This window comes from Saccoglossus kowalevskii, chromosome 16 (genome assembly GCF_978046115.1).
Source record: "Saccoglossus kowalevskii chromosome 16, keSacKowa6.1, whole genome shotgun sequence".
NCBI classification, from domain to species: domain Eukaryota; kingdom Metazoa; phylum Hemichordata; class Enteropneusta; family Harrimaniidae; genus Saccoglossus; species Saccoglossus kowalevskii.
The window spans coordinates 32,001,100-32,013,703 of record NC_140656.1 but is presented as its reverse complement, the minus strand read 5'-3'; the positions used below and the strand labels follow the sequence as shown (position 1 = coordinate 32,013,703).

At 37.6% G+C, this 12,604-nt stretch overlaps 1 protein-coding gene across 1 annotated transcript; it reads right to left on the bottom strand.

Annotated features, from left to right (window-relative positions):
* Positions 1-5,812: 5,812 nt before the first annotated feature.
* Positions 5,813-8,310, bottom strand: LOC102801747 (low density lipoprotein receptor adapter protein 1-like). The gene has a single exon (XM_006826038.2). The coding sequence runs from the start codon at positions 8,224-8,226 to the stop codon at positions 7,003-7,005; it is 1,224 nt and encodes a 407-aa protein (XP_006826101.1). The 5' UTR covers positions 8,227-8,310; the 3' UTR covers positions 5,813-7,002.
* Positions 8,311-12,604: the final 4,294 nt, after the last annotated feature.

Sequence of the window (12,604 nt, the reverse complement as noted above, 5' to 3'; positions counted from 1 at the left end):
AAAACAAAAATTAAAACTGCGATGTCATCTGTTTACATTTTTGCCAAACAGCATGTGAATGTCAAAAGTCGCTCACTGATCACGATTTGTTGTGACCACGTTGCCCATAGGTTGTTTTGATAACATAGAAATATACAGCTGTGAACAACGCCATTATTTTACTATCACTGTACTATCTCCGAGTCGGGTGCCGCACCGGTTCCCTCCAACCAATCAAGACACCGCACCGGTTCCCTTCAACCAATCAAGACGCCGCACCGGTTCCCTCCAACCAATCAAGACGCCGCACCGGTTCCCTCCAACCAATCAAGACGCCGCACCGGTTCCCTCCAACCAATCATAACACACAACATATACAAGAGCGAAATCATCAGCTCAGTGGCGGATCTGAAAGCAGAGTCATGGATGGCAGCACCTGTTTTTGAAAATGTAATAATTACTACTGCGTAATAACATCTAGTTATCGTACTGAAACCTCGAACTAATGAATTGTTATATCAACATTTTTATTAGTTGTAATATTAATTATCGTTATGATTCAAAACTCAATCTGCACTCAGTTACAACCCAAGCACCATTGATAATGGAATTATCTCAGCAAATTGAAAGCTTTGAAAATAGCTGATTGTTGTAAACTCAGACAACTAATACAATTTGAAAATAATGTTATACATACAAACGATATTTTAAAATATTTACTAAGCAATCTGATTTTCTATTACGTTTTGTTTTTCATTGCCATGTTCTTACTCGGTGGGATTTATAAAAGCCTTACTTTCCCACGTCTCTAGTTGTGTCTACTATTCGAATTGATGTGTTTGTAGTTTGTAAAATCACGCTGTTGTTGCGTCTCTTGTCGTGTGCATCACTAGTCATATTGATGGTTCACGTCATCTGTATGTTCAACAGGTAATAGTGTACACATTCAATATGTTATCGGTTTGTTAGTGTCCGACAATAAGAAGTTGACGTATCTTGTTGAACCTAGAACTAGAATAACGTTTGGTACACCTTGTAGAGATTAAGCCAGACTTTTATTATCCCTTGTTTCGCGAACCCACCGAATGAACAGGAGCCGAAAATGAAATAAAAATAAAATTTTATTTCAGCGTAATTTCTCGCGCCCGCCGACCTGTAAACGCAAAAAATTGTTAAAAAAATATTATTTTCATCTTCATTTTTTTACCGCCCGCTGCATACCAAATCCAAGTTGCATTTTCGTGGGAGTATCATGATCAAAGTACCGAAGTCTCGCGCAGATGAGAAACAAGGTTATTCATGGAATACAATTTTATTTCATTTCTTCTCTCCGATCAATGATCTCACTTACAATTCTTTGAGAATCACACAAATCTAATGGGAAAAAGGAATTAATTTTATTTTTTTCCGTCCTCCTCAAAAAAAATTCCCTTATAAAAACTCGAGAAACAAGGAATAAAAAAGTCTGTCCTAACTTGTACGAAGCAACATCCAAATACATGTCAGATATCGATGTTGACAGTCCTATACTGACAATAGTAGGCAAATACCGTGACATGAATCACAACATGTAATGCAGGCTTCATACCAGCGATCACGGCAAGTTCTTTGCCGCTGCACCCCCCCCCCCCACACACACACACACACCGCAACACCGACTGTTCCGTCAAATTACGCGTCTTGAGCGACACTGTGCCACACAGTGGTATCGCATGTATAGTTTTGTACGAGCGGGCGCGCATTGTGATTGGCGGAGTTGGATTCAATGAAAATTCCACAATGCAGAATTATGATATATTTATTTACACTGTAAACAGTGAGTGGCCAGTAAACTGGACAAACACACACGTCGTCTTCATGTCAAGTGACAATATGAGGATGTCATACATCCAATGCTTGTACAAATAATTATCTACTTTTCAAAAGACTACACAACTGAACACAACTGTCGCTTTGAACAACTTTGTTTTCATTCGTCATTTTATGGTGACGTCTCGAAAGTGCTTTGTCGCTAGATAGGAAAGGTGTCATTGAGTCATGGCGACAGGTACAGTACATAACACTTTTCTTGTTGCTAAGTAACATGTTGAATGTGTGATGTCAGATAAAGCACCGTGACGTCAATTGAACTGTTTATGTAACGATATGGGTATATACGGACACAAATTAGTATAATTTGATTATTAATTTTCATTATGTTAAACACATTTTGACCCCGTAAATTTAAATGGCTTGAATCTCAATTGTTTATTATATGCTGTTTATTTACTATTGTTTTCTACAACCAAAGATGGCAAAAGTGCATTGAAGCAGTCCAAAATTACTGTAACAATTGGTATTCAAAAATGAATATTAACAAAAGCAAATTCATTATTTTTAATGGACTAGGTAAAATCTTATAAGACAACTCCCAGTTTTATTTGGACGCCACTAAACTACAGTGCGTTATTTATTGTCATATCATATACCATTGGTGGGTTTATGGAGGACGCGTGTCACCACCTAAAACCGTCTTGTCTTATACATGTGCATATTCCACAATGTAATGCAACAGTGATGTCAGTGTAAATGAATCGTTTCAATAAATTATTTGTTGAAAGTATCCTATTAATATATCATCAATCGATGGCATTTCTGTTGTATTCCGAGTTTAGTGGTCCAAGGATATATATATATTCCAGGGTCAATTATGGTCTACGACTACTGATATGATCTACTGTGTGCAGAATTATTGATTGGTTACAAAAATGCAAAATGTGAATTATTGTCACAATCACAAACCAATTTCCTTGATCCTAATAATTTAGCATACTCAATGGCAGGTTGTTGAAAGAGCGCAGTGCGCTATGACGTCATGTTCTAATGTCATTAGGTTGGCCAATGGAAAACTCTCGTTTCAGTTCGAATTGTGAAGTTTATAAATATTTATAAAAACAACAACAGAGAATGGATTTGTGGTCGCTATAGTATACAATGTTCCAAATATAACATCTTATAATAATGATATGATTTTGAGAAAGCCATGTGGTTGTAAACTGCCTTAAGGTAACTGCGGTTCGTTTGATAGTCTCAGCTGACATTCATCTGCCATGCCGACTTAATCTACTAATACTAACTCCAAAAGAAGACGTTTCCAATCTTCTTGACATTATGTCTGTTCTACACAATGTCCTGTCTAACGAGATCCTGAATGGTATACGTCACAGTGGCGTCCAGGGGGGGGGGGGGGTTATAAGTTATTTCTTGACATCTTTGTCACTGGTATTGTTTATTCTTTGGTCCCTGTAGAGTTAATATATTTGAAGATTAATCACTAGTTTTCATTTTACAAATCATATAAATGAATGTTTGTGTGTCAATTCGTTCTCCCAGTGTGATATGTGGTGTTTATTATTTTTTCAAAAACGGCGTACTATGAATATTCTCTATTGCCTCCATCGCCTCGTCGACCCATCGACTTGAACGATGGGAAGTGGATTAGAACCCCAGTTGGTTCGTCGAACAAATCCCCCGACTTGCTTCTCATCAAATTTAATGAACTTTATAATTAGATAGTCTTCAGTTTCGCATGCCATTCGATGGACTTTTAGATACTCTAAGCTGCTGAAAATTCTCGGCCGAATCCATTACATAAATGCTCGGCAATGCTCGGCAATGTTCGGCGGTTGAACGCCAAGTTCTACAAACAAAATGTATCAGTTAATATAGCTTTAACATCGATGTATAAACGTTAATTCAAAGGTTGTAAACCAAATACTAGTAGGTCCACATGCACGGGCGACATGAATGTCATTTGATGGAACACAAACTACGACAATACTTTATAATTTAGTCACAAACTATTGTAGGATTTGTTATTTAATGAATAGAGGTGGCCTCCTATTATAGTTTGTTCTACTGACGGGATTTTAAAATTGGTGTATTGATTTTAGATAACGGAAAATAAGGTTAATACATTATTATTTCTGGAGTACACGTGGAATATATACGTCACAGCTTGTTTATATTTTGATTACCCACAGCATAATCGATACTGTGTTGTCGTTTTCACTACACCTTCAAAAATATTAAATAACGACAAATCAATGTGAAATAAATTATTCCAGACAATGTTTACCGTAAATACTAAGTAAACATTGTAATAAATACGACGAATACGGGGATAAATACACACTATGTACGTAATGATGTGGGTCACCGTGACGTGATACTCGTACATATACATGAATGCCCTTACTATGGTTGTAATGATTGCGTTATACCAAACAAAACGCCAAATCGATTATTTTTGGATCCCATGACAATGACCTAGTAATCGATAAAACTGAATGAACGTTAGAAGTTGCCGTAGCGCCATTACGTACAGCTGTGTTACAAACATTGTGGTATTTATCGTATAAGTGCTGCCAGTCCCCATTAAATTCCCCAATTCTACTAGCGACTCAAAATGTTTGATATATTAGTACATAATTACAGCGATATCCTTGTGCACCAATCTTCCGTACAATATACGCACATCCCTCGTCACCATAGTGATTACCATATGGCCTGTCACGTGTCCCTCTGTCAAAGTGTTCATAAACACTTATTAGTATTATTAAAATAATCCTAAAACGAATCATCCTGACCTTTATAACTCAACCAAAATATATTTAGATGTTATTGTTACATCATCCTATGACATCAGAAATATATTCACCAAATGGCTGATATATACTAGTGAAATACTACATATTTATTTGATGCGAGTTGGTTTGGCTTCGGAAACATCGAAATTGTCGAACGACTGACGATTTTCTTTTCTCCACGAATCTTTGAAATAAATATACTCAGATATATTTGTATTGTATTTCAAGGGCAGGATTCTAGAGTACCTGTCCCGAATAGTCAATATCAAGAGATTAAACTATTAATATTATTATTGATATATTAGGATGTAGTTGTGGAATGTCGGATTTCGGTTCAGTCAATTTTCATAGGTTATCAACATCTTCGGTTGCGATGTCCCTTCTGATGTTATCCTGGTGTTCTAACTTGTGTACACGTTTAGTTGCTGAATTCGTGAATACGGTTGGAGGGATGAGACTAGGTGTATTGGCGTTATAGTTCGACAACACAAATATGTATCATGTATGGCGCATCACAGAGTGTCTGGCGAAGACAGTAATCGAGTCATGTACATGTATTATCACACGTATTTGTGATGAACACCCTTGTCTATTCACTCAATTACACATTAAATGTGTCTAAGTCAATTTGGATGTACCGGAAGTAGATTGTGCAGTGTTCCGCTAAATAAAATGTAGTATATTAAAGCTAGTTGTGGATGCTGCCATGTAATACCATGCCACAGCTGTTGTAATATGGATGGGTTAGTGAAAAACTAGTCTTATTGAATTAGTGGACTGATACATCAACGATAATATGAACTACATGACCATTCGGTCATAGAGGGGTTATAGCATTAACTATATAGTTATAGCTTCATGGTCTGAATTCTGAAGCGAGGCAAATACTACTAAAAACATTCAATGTAAAGTGCTGGGAGTTTGTCCCCCGAGATCTCAGTTCGGTTAATTAACCAATGACCTTCATGTCGATTACTACTAAAATACACAGACATTATCCTGTGATATCGTACATCATAGTGCAATGTCACGCCGACCCTCCGAAGTGAGACCGAATACCGTGGTTTATTGATCACATAATTTGGTGGTGCATATGCAAATGGCGCCCTGATGTCAAGGAGAATACATAACATACTCAGTAATACATATACTAGCACTGTGACTTAGACAATAACACATTCTACGCATGACAGATAACACGCTCATTGCAAATTAAAAGTCTTATAAGATTTATTAAAAATACTATGTTGTAAATTGACGGTTCTAACCTTATAGTTTAGGTGGTGTTGTTTTTAAAAAGTTAAAATTACAATGGTTCAAATTATCGGAATGACGTCGCAAGTATGTACAATGCATATAATTATTGTAGATAACAAGGCCATGTGGCACATTTCGTAAAATGTTACAGAATTGTCAAATAAAAAGCAAAATAAATTCTTTTATTAAAAAGATACATGTAGAGGCAGGTTAAGAATAATTAATTGGAGAATAAATGATTAAATCTGTATATAAACTTTAATTTAACATGTCCAATCATGAGAATAATACCGTGACATGGCCATTGTCAATAGTTGGCTCCATCTACAAAATAGTTTTGTACAGTCTGTCCCCCCCCCACTTGAATGTGACAAATATTTTGATCAAAACTTAAAGCAATATCTGAAACTGCCTATAGGTCCAAAATGATGATGAAATTTAGTGACAATTTCACTAAATTTGAAAATATTTGTACTGAAATTAGGGCGGGAAAATATCTGGCACTGAAGGGATGTAATGTAGTTGATAAGAGTAAAGAGCAATCATTTAAATAGGGAGTCCAAACTCGGCGTTAATGGCCAATCAATCAGGTATAATTGGAAATTAGTAAACTATCACGCATACCGGTAACCCAAGTTAACTGACCTCGTCAAACCTGCACAACGCTGCGCAACGTAACAAAATGTCAAAATTGCGAATCAATTACTTGTGCGAAACACGTGTTTTGAATTCGATGATCGGGCATCTAAACATAAAGCTAGAAAGTCTATTTTTAGCTCCATTGTCAAAAACATACGAAACTGGTTGCATTATCGTGACTTCATCAATTTGACAAAACTATAGTTTTAATGTTTTCAATATATTCTGCTGCTCCAAATATTATAATAATTGTTCTAAAATATGATTTGTCATATGTATGTTTAGTAAATTGATGATGTGGAACACTGGGATTACTTAATTACAAGATAAAATGTATTAGTCTGTATCAGGTCCTGGCTACAGACAATTTATGCTATGTATTTAAAGGGTAAGTGACAAAACAACGCCACGCCCTGTATTTTGTTGAATTACTACAGTGAACGCCCAAATAGATATTACACATTATATTGCAGACAATTGGAGAAATCAATGCCTTATTCTATTTTTTACTACTTTTTCCGAATTTCAAATTGGCGATACCGTTAAGAAGTCCTTTGGAAGACTTTGATTTTTTCGACCCCCCTGTGGCTATGACGTCATCATCGCCCAAGACGACATCATCGGCCCATCCTGGAACAGGAATGGTACAGTCCGATTCGGAGAATCTCACTGATTTCTTTCTGGTTTTATCCATTTCCTCCATATCTTCGTCCGGTTCCGATGCGCCTGGATTATTTTTTGTGCCGTTTTCGTTGGTTTCCTTTTGTCCGTGGGTATTATCGCCCTTTTTTGCTTCCTGGTGAATGTGTTCAGTGTCATCTTTATTTTTGTCTATGCTCCTTTGTTTTCGGAGCTTGGAAGCGGACGGGCTGTTGGTAGCAGCTGATGGGCCGATCACTTGCAGGTTGAACGCGGCCACGAGCTCTTGTTTTTCATCACCGCTATCCGCGGTGGGCGGTAATTCCTTGCTTCTGAGCGCAGCGTTTTCATTGTCCTTTTCTGAGTCATCGGGGCCAATAGGCAGCTCCCTCTTGGCCAAAGCAGCAGCAAAAGCACGGTTGTTATGCACATGATTAGATTGTTTTTTACCAGAACTGTCCATCCCTACTCTATCATAGTCCTCAATATTTTCCACGTTCAGGGTGATTTTAACAGTTGACACCGCTGGTAGCGTCCGCTTCTCAGCGACCTGGTGCTCCAAACTCCCTTGCTCGTGCGTGATATGCAGAGTCTTCGGTTTACTCCGACTTTTCTTGTGTTTAGCCTCCCACGCTTCGGCGGCCTTTTGGAAGGCTTTCACTAAATACAAGGTGAGCGCTTTAGCTACGGACGAGGTCTCACATAAAAAGGCATGACACTCCCAAGGATTGTCGTCATCGATATCCTCGTTTTTCATGACGAACGCGAACATTCGCGTATGGACAGGGTCAGCGGCTCCGAAAGACATTTTGTGAATGGGCACAAACTGTTCCTTTGACACTTCCGTGCCAGTCAGACTCATTTCAACGATCCTTATGCCCTTGTTTGTAATTTCGATCATGACTTGTTGGTAGTTCTTACCTTTGTTGAATTTAAACGTTCTGTACATAGTCTCAACCGGTTTCATGGTACATTCTAGTCCCATTTTCCCGTTGGCAGGCATCTTGCCTAGATACTGAACAACGTATTTTGTTTCCGGTGGATTTGGCTCAAAAGCCTGACTGCGTTTCCTCCAAAACGCCATGGTTTTCCCCCACGTCCCGGATCAGTCTGCTTTCCCTCTCCGTTAGTGTACATGTACATACGGCACTGACCTCATACACAATACACTGTATAGAAGAATTCAAATAACTATTCAAATCACCTGTGTAATACGGTAGCTGCGCATGCGTGATGCCATCACCCCGGCGGTGACGTCACGTGTGAACAATAAGCATGTTCTATGCATTCACTAGAATATTAATGGTACTGTGGAGTTTGTTGCACCGTACTTTTACCCGTTCATTGGTGCAGACATATTCATTCAGAGTGCGATAACATCCCATCTAAAAAAGCGCTCGACATTTCGATGAACCATGACCTGGGATACAACAGAGCAAGATAACCCGGCTGTCATGACAACAAGGTTACCCTGTCCGATCAATTGGAAGGTCTCCCAGTCCCATTTTCAATTCATCCCGTATAAATGGTCATTGGAAACCGACATAACACATTTAAAAGTAATGATATCATCTCTTGTTCTACATAAAATAAATACATTTCCATGAATATTTGAACATGATAATATGCTCATCATTTCGATAAAAGAAAATTTCAACAAACTGATAAATTAAATGACGACCCACTAAAAAATAAGGTATGACCCTTGGATGTTTTGAGTAGTTAAAATCAAAGGTTGACCGTCAGTTCACCTCGGGCTTCATGGAATGATTCTATGCCGGTCCGCAACGTGTTACTGAATACAGATGTTACCAACAAGAAGTCGGCAAAACATACTGATTGAACTCTTTTTTAGTCCTTTCTTAGGTTACGTATTTTTATGTTATTATATTTTGAGTGCGGCTAAATTCTGTTAATTTTTAATGCTAAAAATATCAATAGTTTCAAATTATTTTAGAGTTTCTATTAGTTGTTTTTTTCTCTAATACCGTTGTTGTACTTTGAATGTGGAATAGTGGAAAAACTAATCTATTTGAAATAATTTGTACCAAAATCGTCTAGATGTTTTTTTTAACTGTCATTCATTCAATTATTCAAAGTAATGACGGCGAACAGCTGAGGACCTTCTGTTTTAATAGTAAAATAGACTAGAGTTCGTTGAAACAAAATTACTGGGGCCAGTGCACCCAGGATCTCAGTCAGTGTTTGCTGTCTTTGGTATTCAGGATCCACTGGTCTAGGACCCCGGTGCTGTGATATCCATGGTCCACTGTATACATGGTCAATTTATGTGGGTAATCAAGGGTTATCCAGGATCTAATTAAATTCATGAACTGTTTATCATGTCTTGAGTGTCTTTGATCCTGGTACTTAGCTATCCAGAGTTCAGAAGAAAACAGGGTCCATTTAACACATTGTACGTTTATCATAATACATCAGGTGCCAGGTGTTTGTGTCTAGGTACCATGTTTTCTCGTATCCAGGGTCAATTGAATACCTGGTTTCAAGTTGTTCAGCAGTGTGTCACAGTAGTCCGGCGTGTGTGTCTAGGGTCCCGATGTTTGGTTATCCATGGACCATTGAATACCTGGTCCGTTTATCTGGGTACTCAAGGGGTATATATCTGAACATATATTGGGTTATCCAGTGTCAAGTGAAGACCATCATCTCAATTGCATAGTTTTACGATCTCGATGTAAAATAATATAGTTGTGAGGCGAAGAAGAGTGAAATCATGGTCTGTGAATGTGGAGACATTCAGTTGGAATTGGACGCATACTCTGTGTGTCCGGGTTACGGTTATTGCGGGGAATCTGCTCTACGGATTCCTTCAACGAAATTTATTTAATATTTTTCTATGGTCATATATTTCAATCCGCAAGACAATTCAAACTTGGTGACTATTTCAGTACTAGATGTTATAAATGACAAGTACCGGTAGGTATTGGCATAGAGACTATATTTAAACTTAACCGACCACCCCTCCCCACCAACAGCACTGGTTACACGCTTACGACATGTGGCCGGCGAGAACAGTGGGATGAATCAGCAGTTACCGTGACGTCATATATATAGCTGCTCACCAATCCGTCTGGGAGAGATTTCTCACGTATTTACACTATACATGCTGTGAAATCAAAGAATTCACACACAGTGCTGATATGTGACGTGTGGTACACCGACAAACAAAGTTAACCAGTTTCCATTAGAGTCGTTACCACAATTACATGGTGTTACTAAAATAGAATTGACGTAATCATAGAACGAGATAAAATGCGTGGTGATTAAATGAGATAAGGTGCACAGACAATGAAGACATTTTCAACCCTAATTGTATAACTTTACTGTGACTTTTCAGTGATTTGTTGTGAAACCCAACAAAATTATTGTCTGAACATAATAATAATAATATTTATTAGACGCATAAAATCCTTAGGAAGGGATGAAACCCTTTTGATTCTTTTCTAAGGATTACAAAAAAGAAATCTAAAAACTATAATCTAAAAAGAAAAAGAAAAAAGCCTATTCTAAAAATATAAAACAAATATGAATAAACAATAAAGACAATTTGCAACCAATGTTGAATACAGAATATAGAATAATCACAAAGCCCTTGAGGAATTATTTCAACGCCACAACTGACAGTTATAAATAGGTCTGTCGCCATTTTAATTTTTGTTTACTCATTTGTTTGTCCGAATCGAAGGTCTTCGTAAATAATTAATCACACGACATAATGTTCAGTGACGTCATTTGAGAACATACAGCCCAAGAAGTTCTAATTTCACACACCAATTGCCTGATTGTCCAATAGTAACGTACATTTACCTATCTTTAAACAATTATTGATAAATCAGATAAAACAAATTAAAACGAAATTGATGTCGTGTTTGATCTAGTGGCGAATCCTCTTATAAACGTAGACAGGGTGTATCTGAAGTTGTTGCGCAAAGGGAAGATCAGATGTGACATCGTACTGTTTTTATGAATGCACGTACACTGTAATACATATCGCTCTCACGATGCATCTCAATAGTAACGTATATATCTCAGTAGTAAAAAAACAAAACAATCAAAAACATTAATTTAAAGCGGAAGGGTCGTCACCTGCGCACGCGCCGGAATTGAGTCCCAACCGACGTAACAGCGCATGCTAAAACGCAAAGGCTTATGGGTAGGCGCTTGTTTGTAAACAACGACACGCTAAATCTACTCCTCCGCTTTAATTGTAATCGTAGTTGTACTGTGATGGCGCTATTTTACGTAATGCGCTCTGAATTGCAAATGATTATGATTGGAGCAAAGAATGGTCCAGGTGAGAACGACGTAGTTCTGAATCACCATGCAGACAGTGGCTGGAATCTAAAAGTTTACAATTTTATTGTTGCTGCTTCAATAATAATACAGCGCGTGACAAACATACAAATTACGAACATAATAAGCCCGTCAACCACAACTTTACAGCCTATAGAAACACGCAGCATTCAGTCGCGATGTTAGTGTTTATTCGTCCTTTGTTGCGTCAAATACGTGCAATTATAGTCAACCTTATTTGAACTGAACTGGGCTGTAACATGAAATGGTTTTATTTGTTTTGGTATTTTAGAGCGGTTAAGCGGCTGGCCGTTCACATGACATTCGCTAGCAAGGTGACGTTCAATGCATTTAGTTTTATTGCATTTTCTCTCAACAGGGAATGTGCTTTGACTTAGTTCTGTCAGGTAAACTGTGAACATTATCAAAACTGACAAACGGAACATGCTCGAAATAACGATTCTAAACTGTCCATGTGGACATTTGTTACAATAATTCTGAATACTTAGTATCTCAAAACTCATGTAGAGATTTGGAATTAACCTATTTAGGAATCGGTACGCATTTAAAACTATGAAATTTTTGCCAAATCACAATTTTGATAGGTTACGCACCTTTTTCCCTCGAAAAATATTGTTTCCATGGAAACACACTCTCCTTTATTCGTATTTAGTCATATGTTTGATGTCACCGTGATCATACGTCAATAGGGGCAATGACATACCTCTGTAACGACGTATGAAATGATTTGAAGATACGACACGTCCCTCGTAGAATGAAATATTCTCATTAAACACACATGTCTAAAATAAGCCCACTCATGCATCTATATTCAACTGCATTGCTCCCAAGTATGTACAGCGGGTGTCACAGTATGCGGACAGTTGACCGAGTCGATTATCAATCCAAGCTTTGCCAACCGTGATCAACATAGAGAAAATAAAAAGCGGTTGGACTATATACAACAAATCATTAAATTTAAATTAACGCAATCTTGGTTGTCAACTTTAGCATTTTCTATTTGGGACGTCGTCGGTATTGAACTTCGCCGAGGAATAATTGAGTCTTCCAACATTGCTGTATGAGTACCAGTGTTACCATGGTTACTAAATTCTTCTACGGTACTTTTATTACCAACCTCAACTATT

Excerpts from the sequence above, each read along its gene's own strand:
- LOC102801747 (XM_006826038.2), bottom strand. The coding sequence starts at position 8,226 with ATGGCGTTTTGGAGGAAACGCAGTCAGGCTTTTGAGCCAAATCCACCG.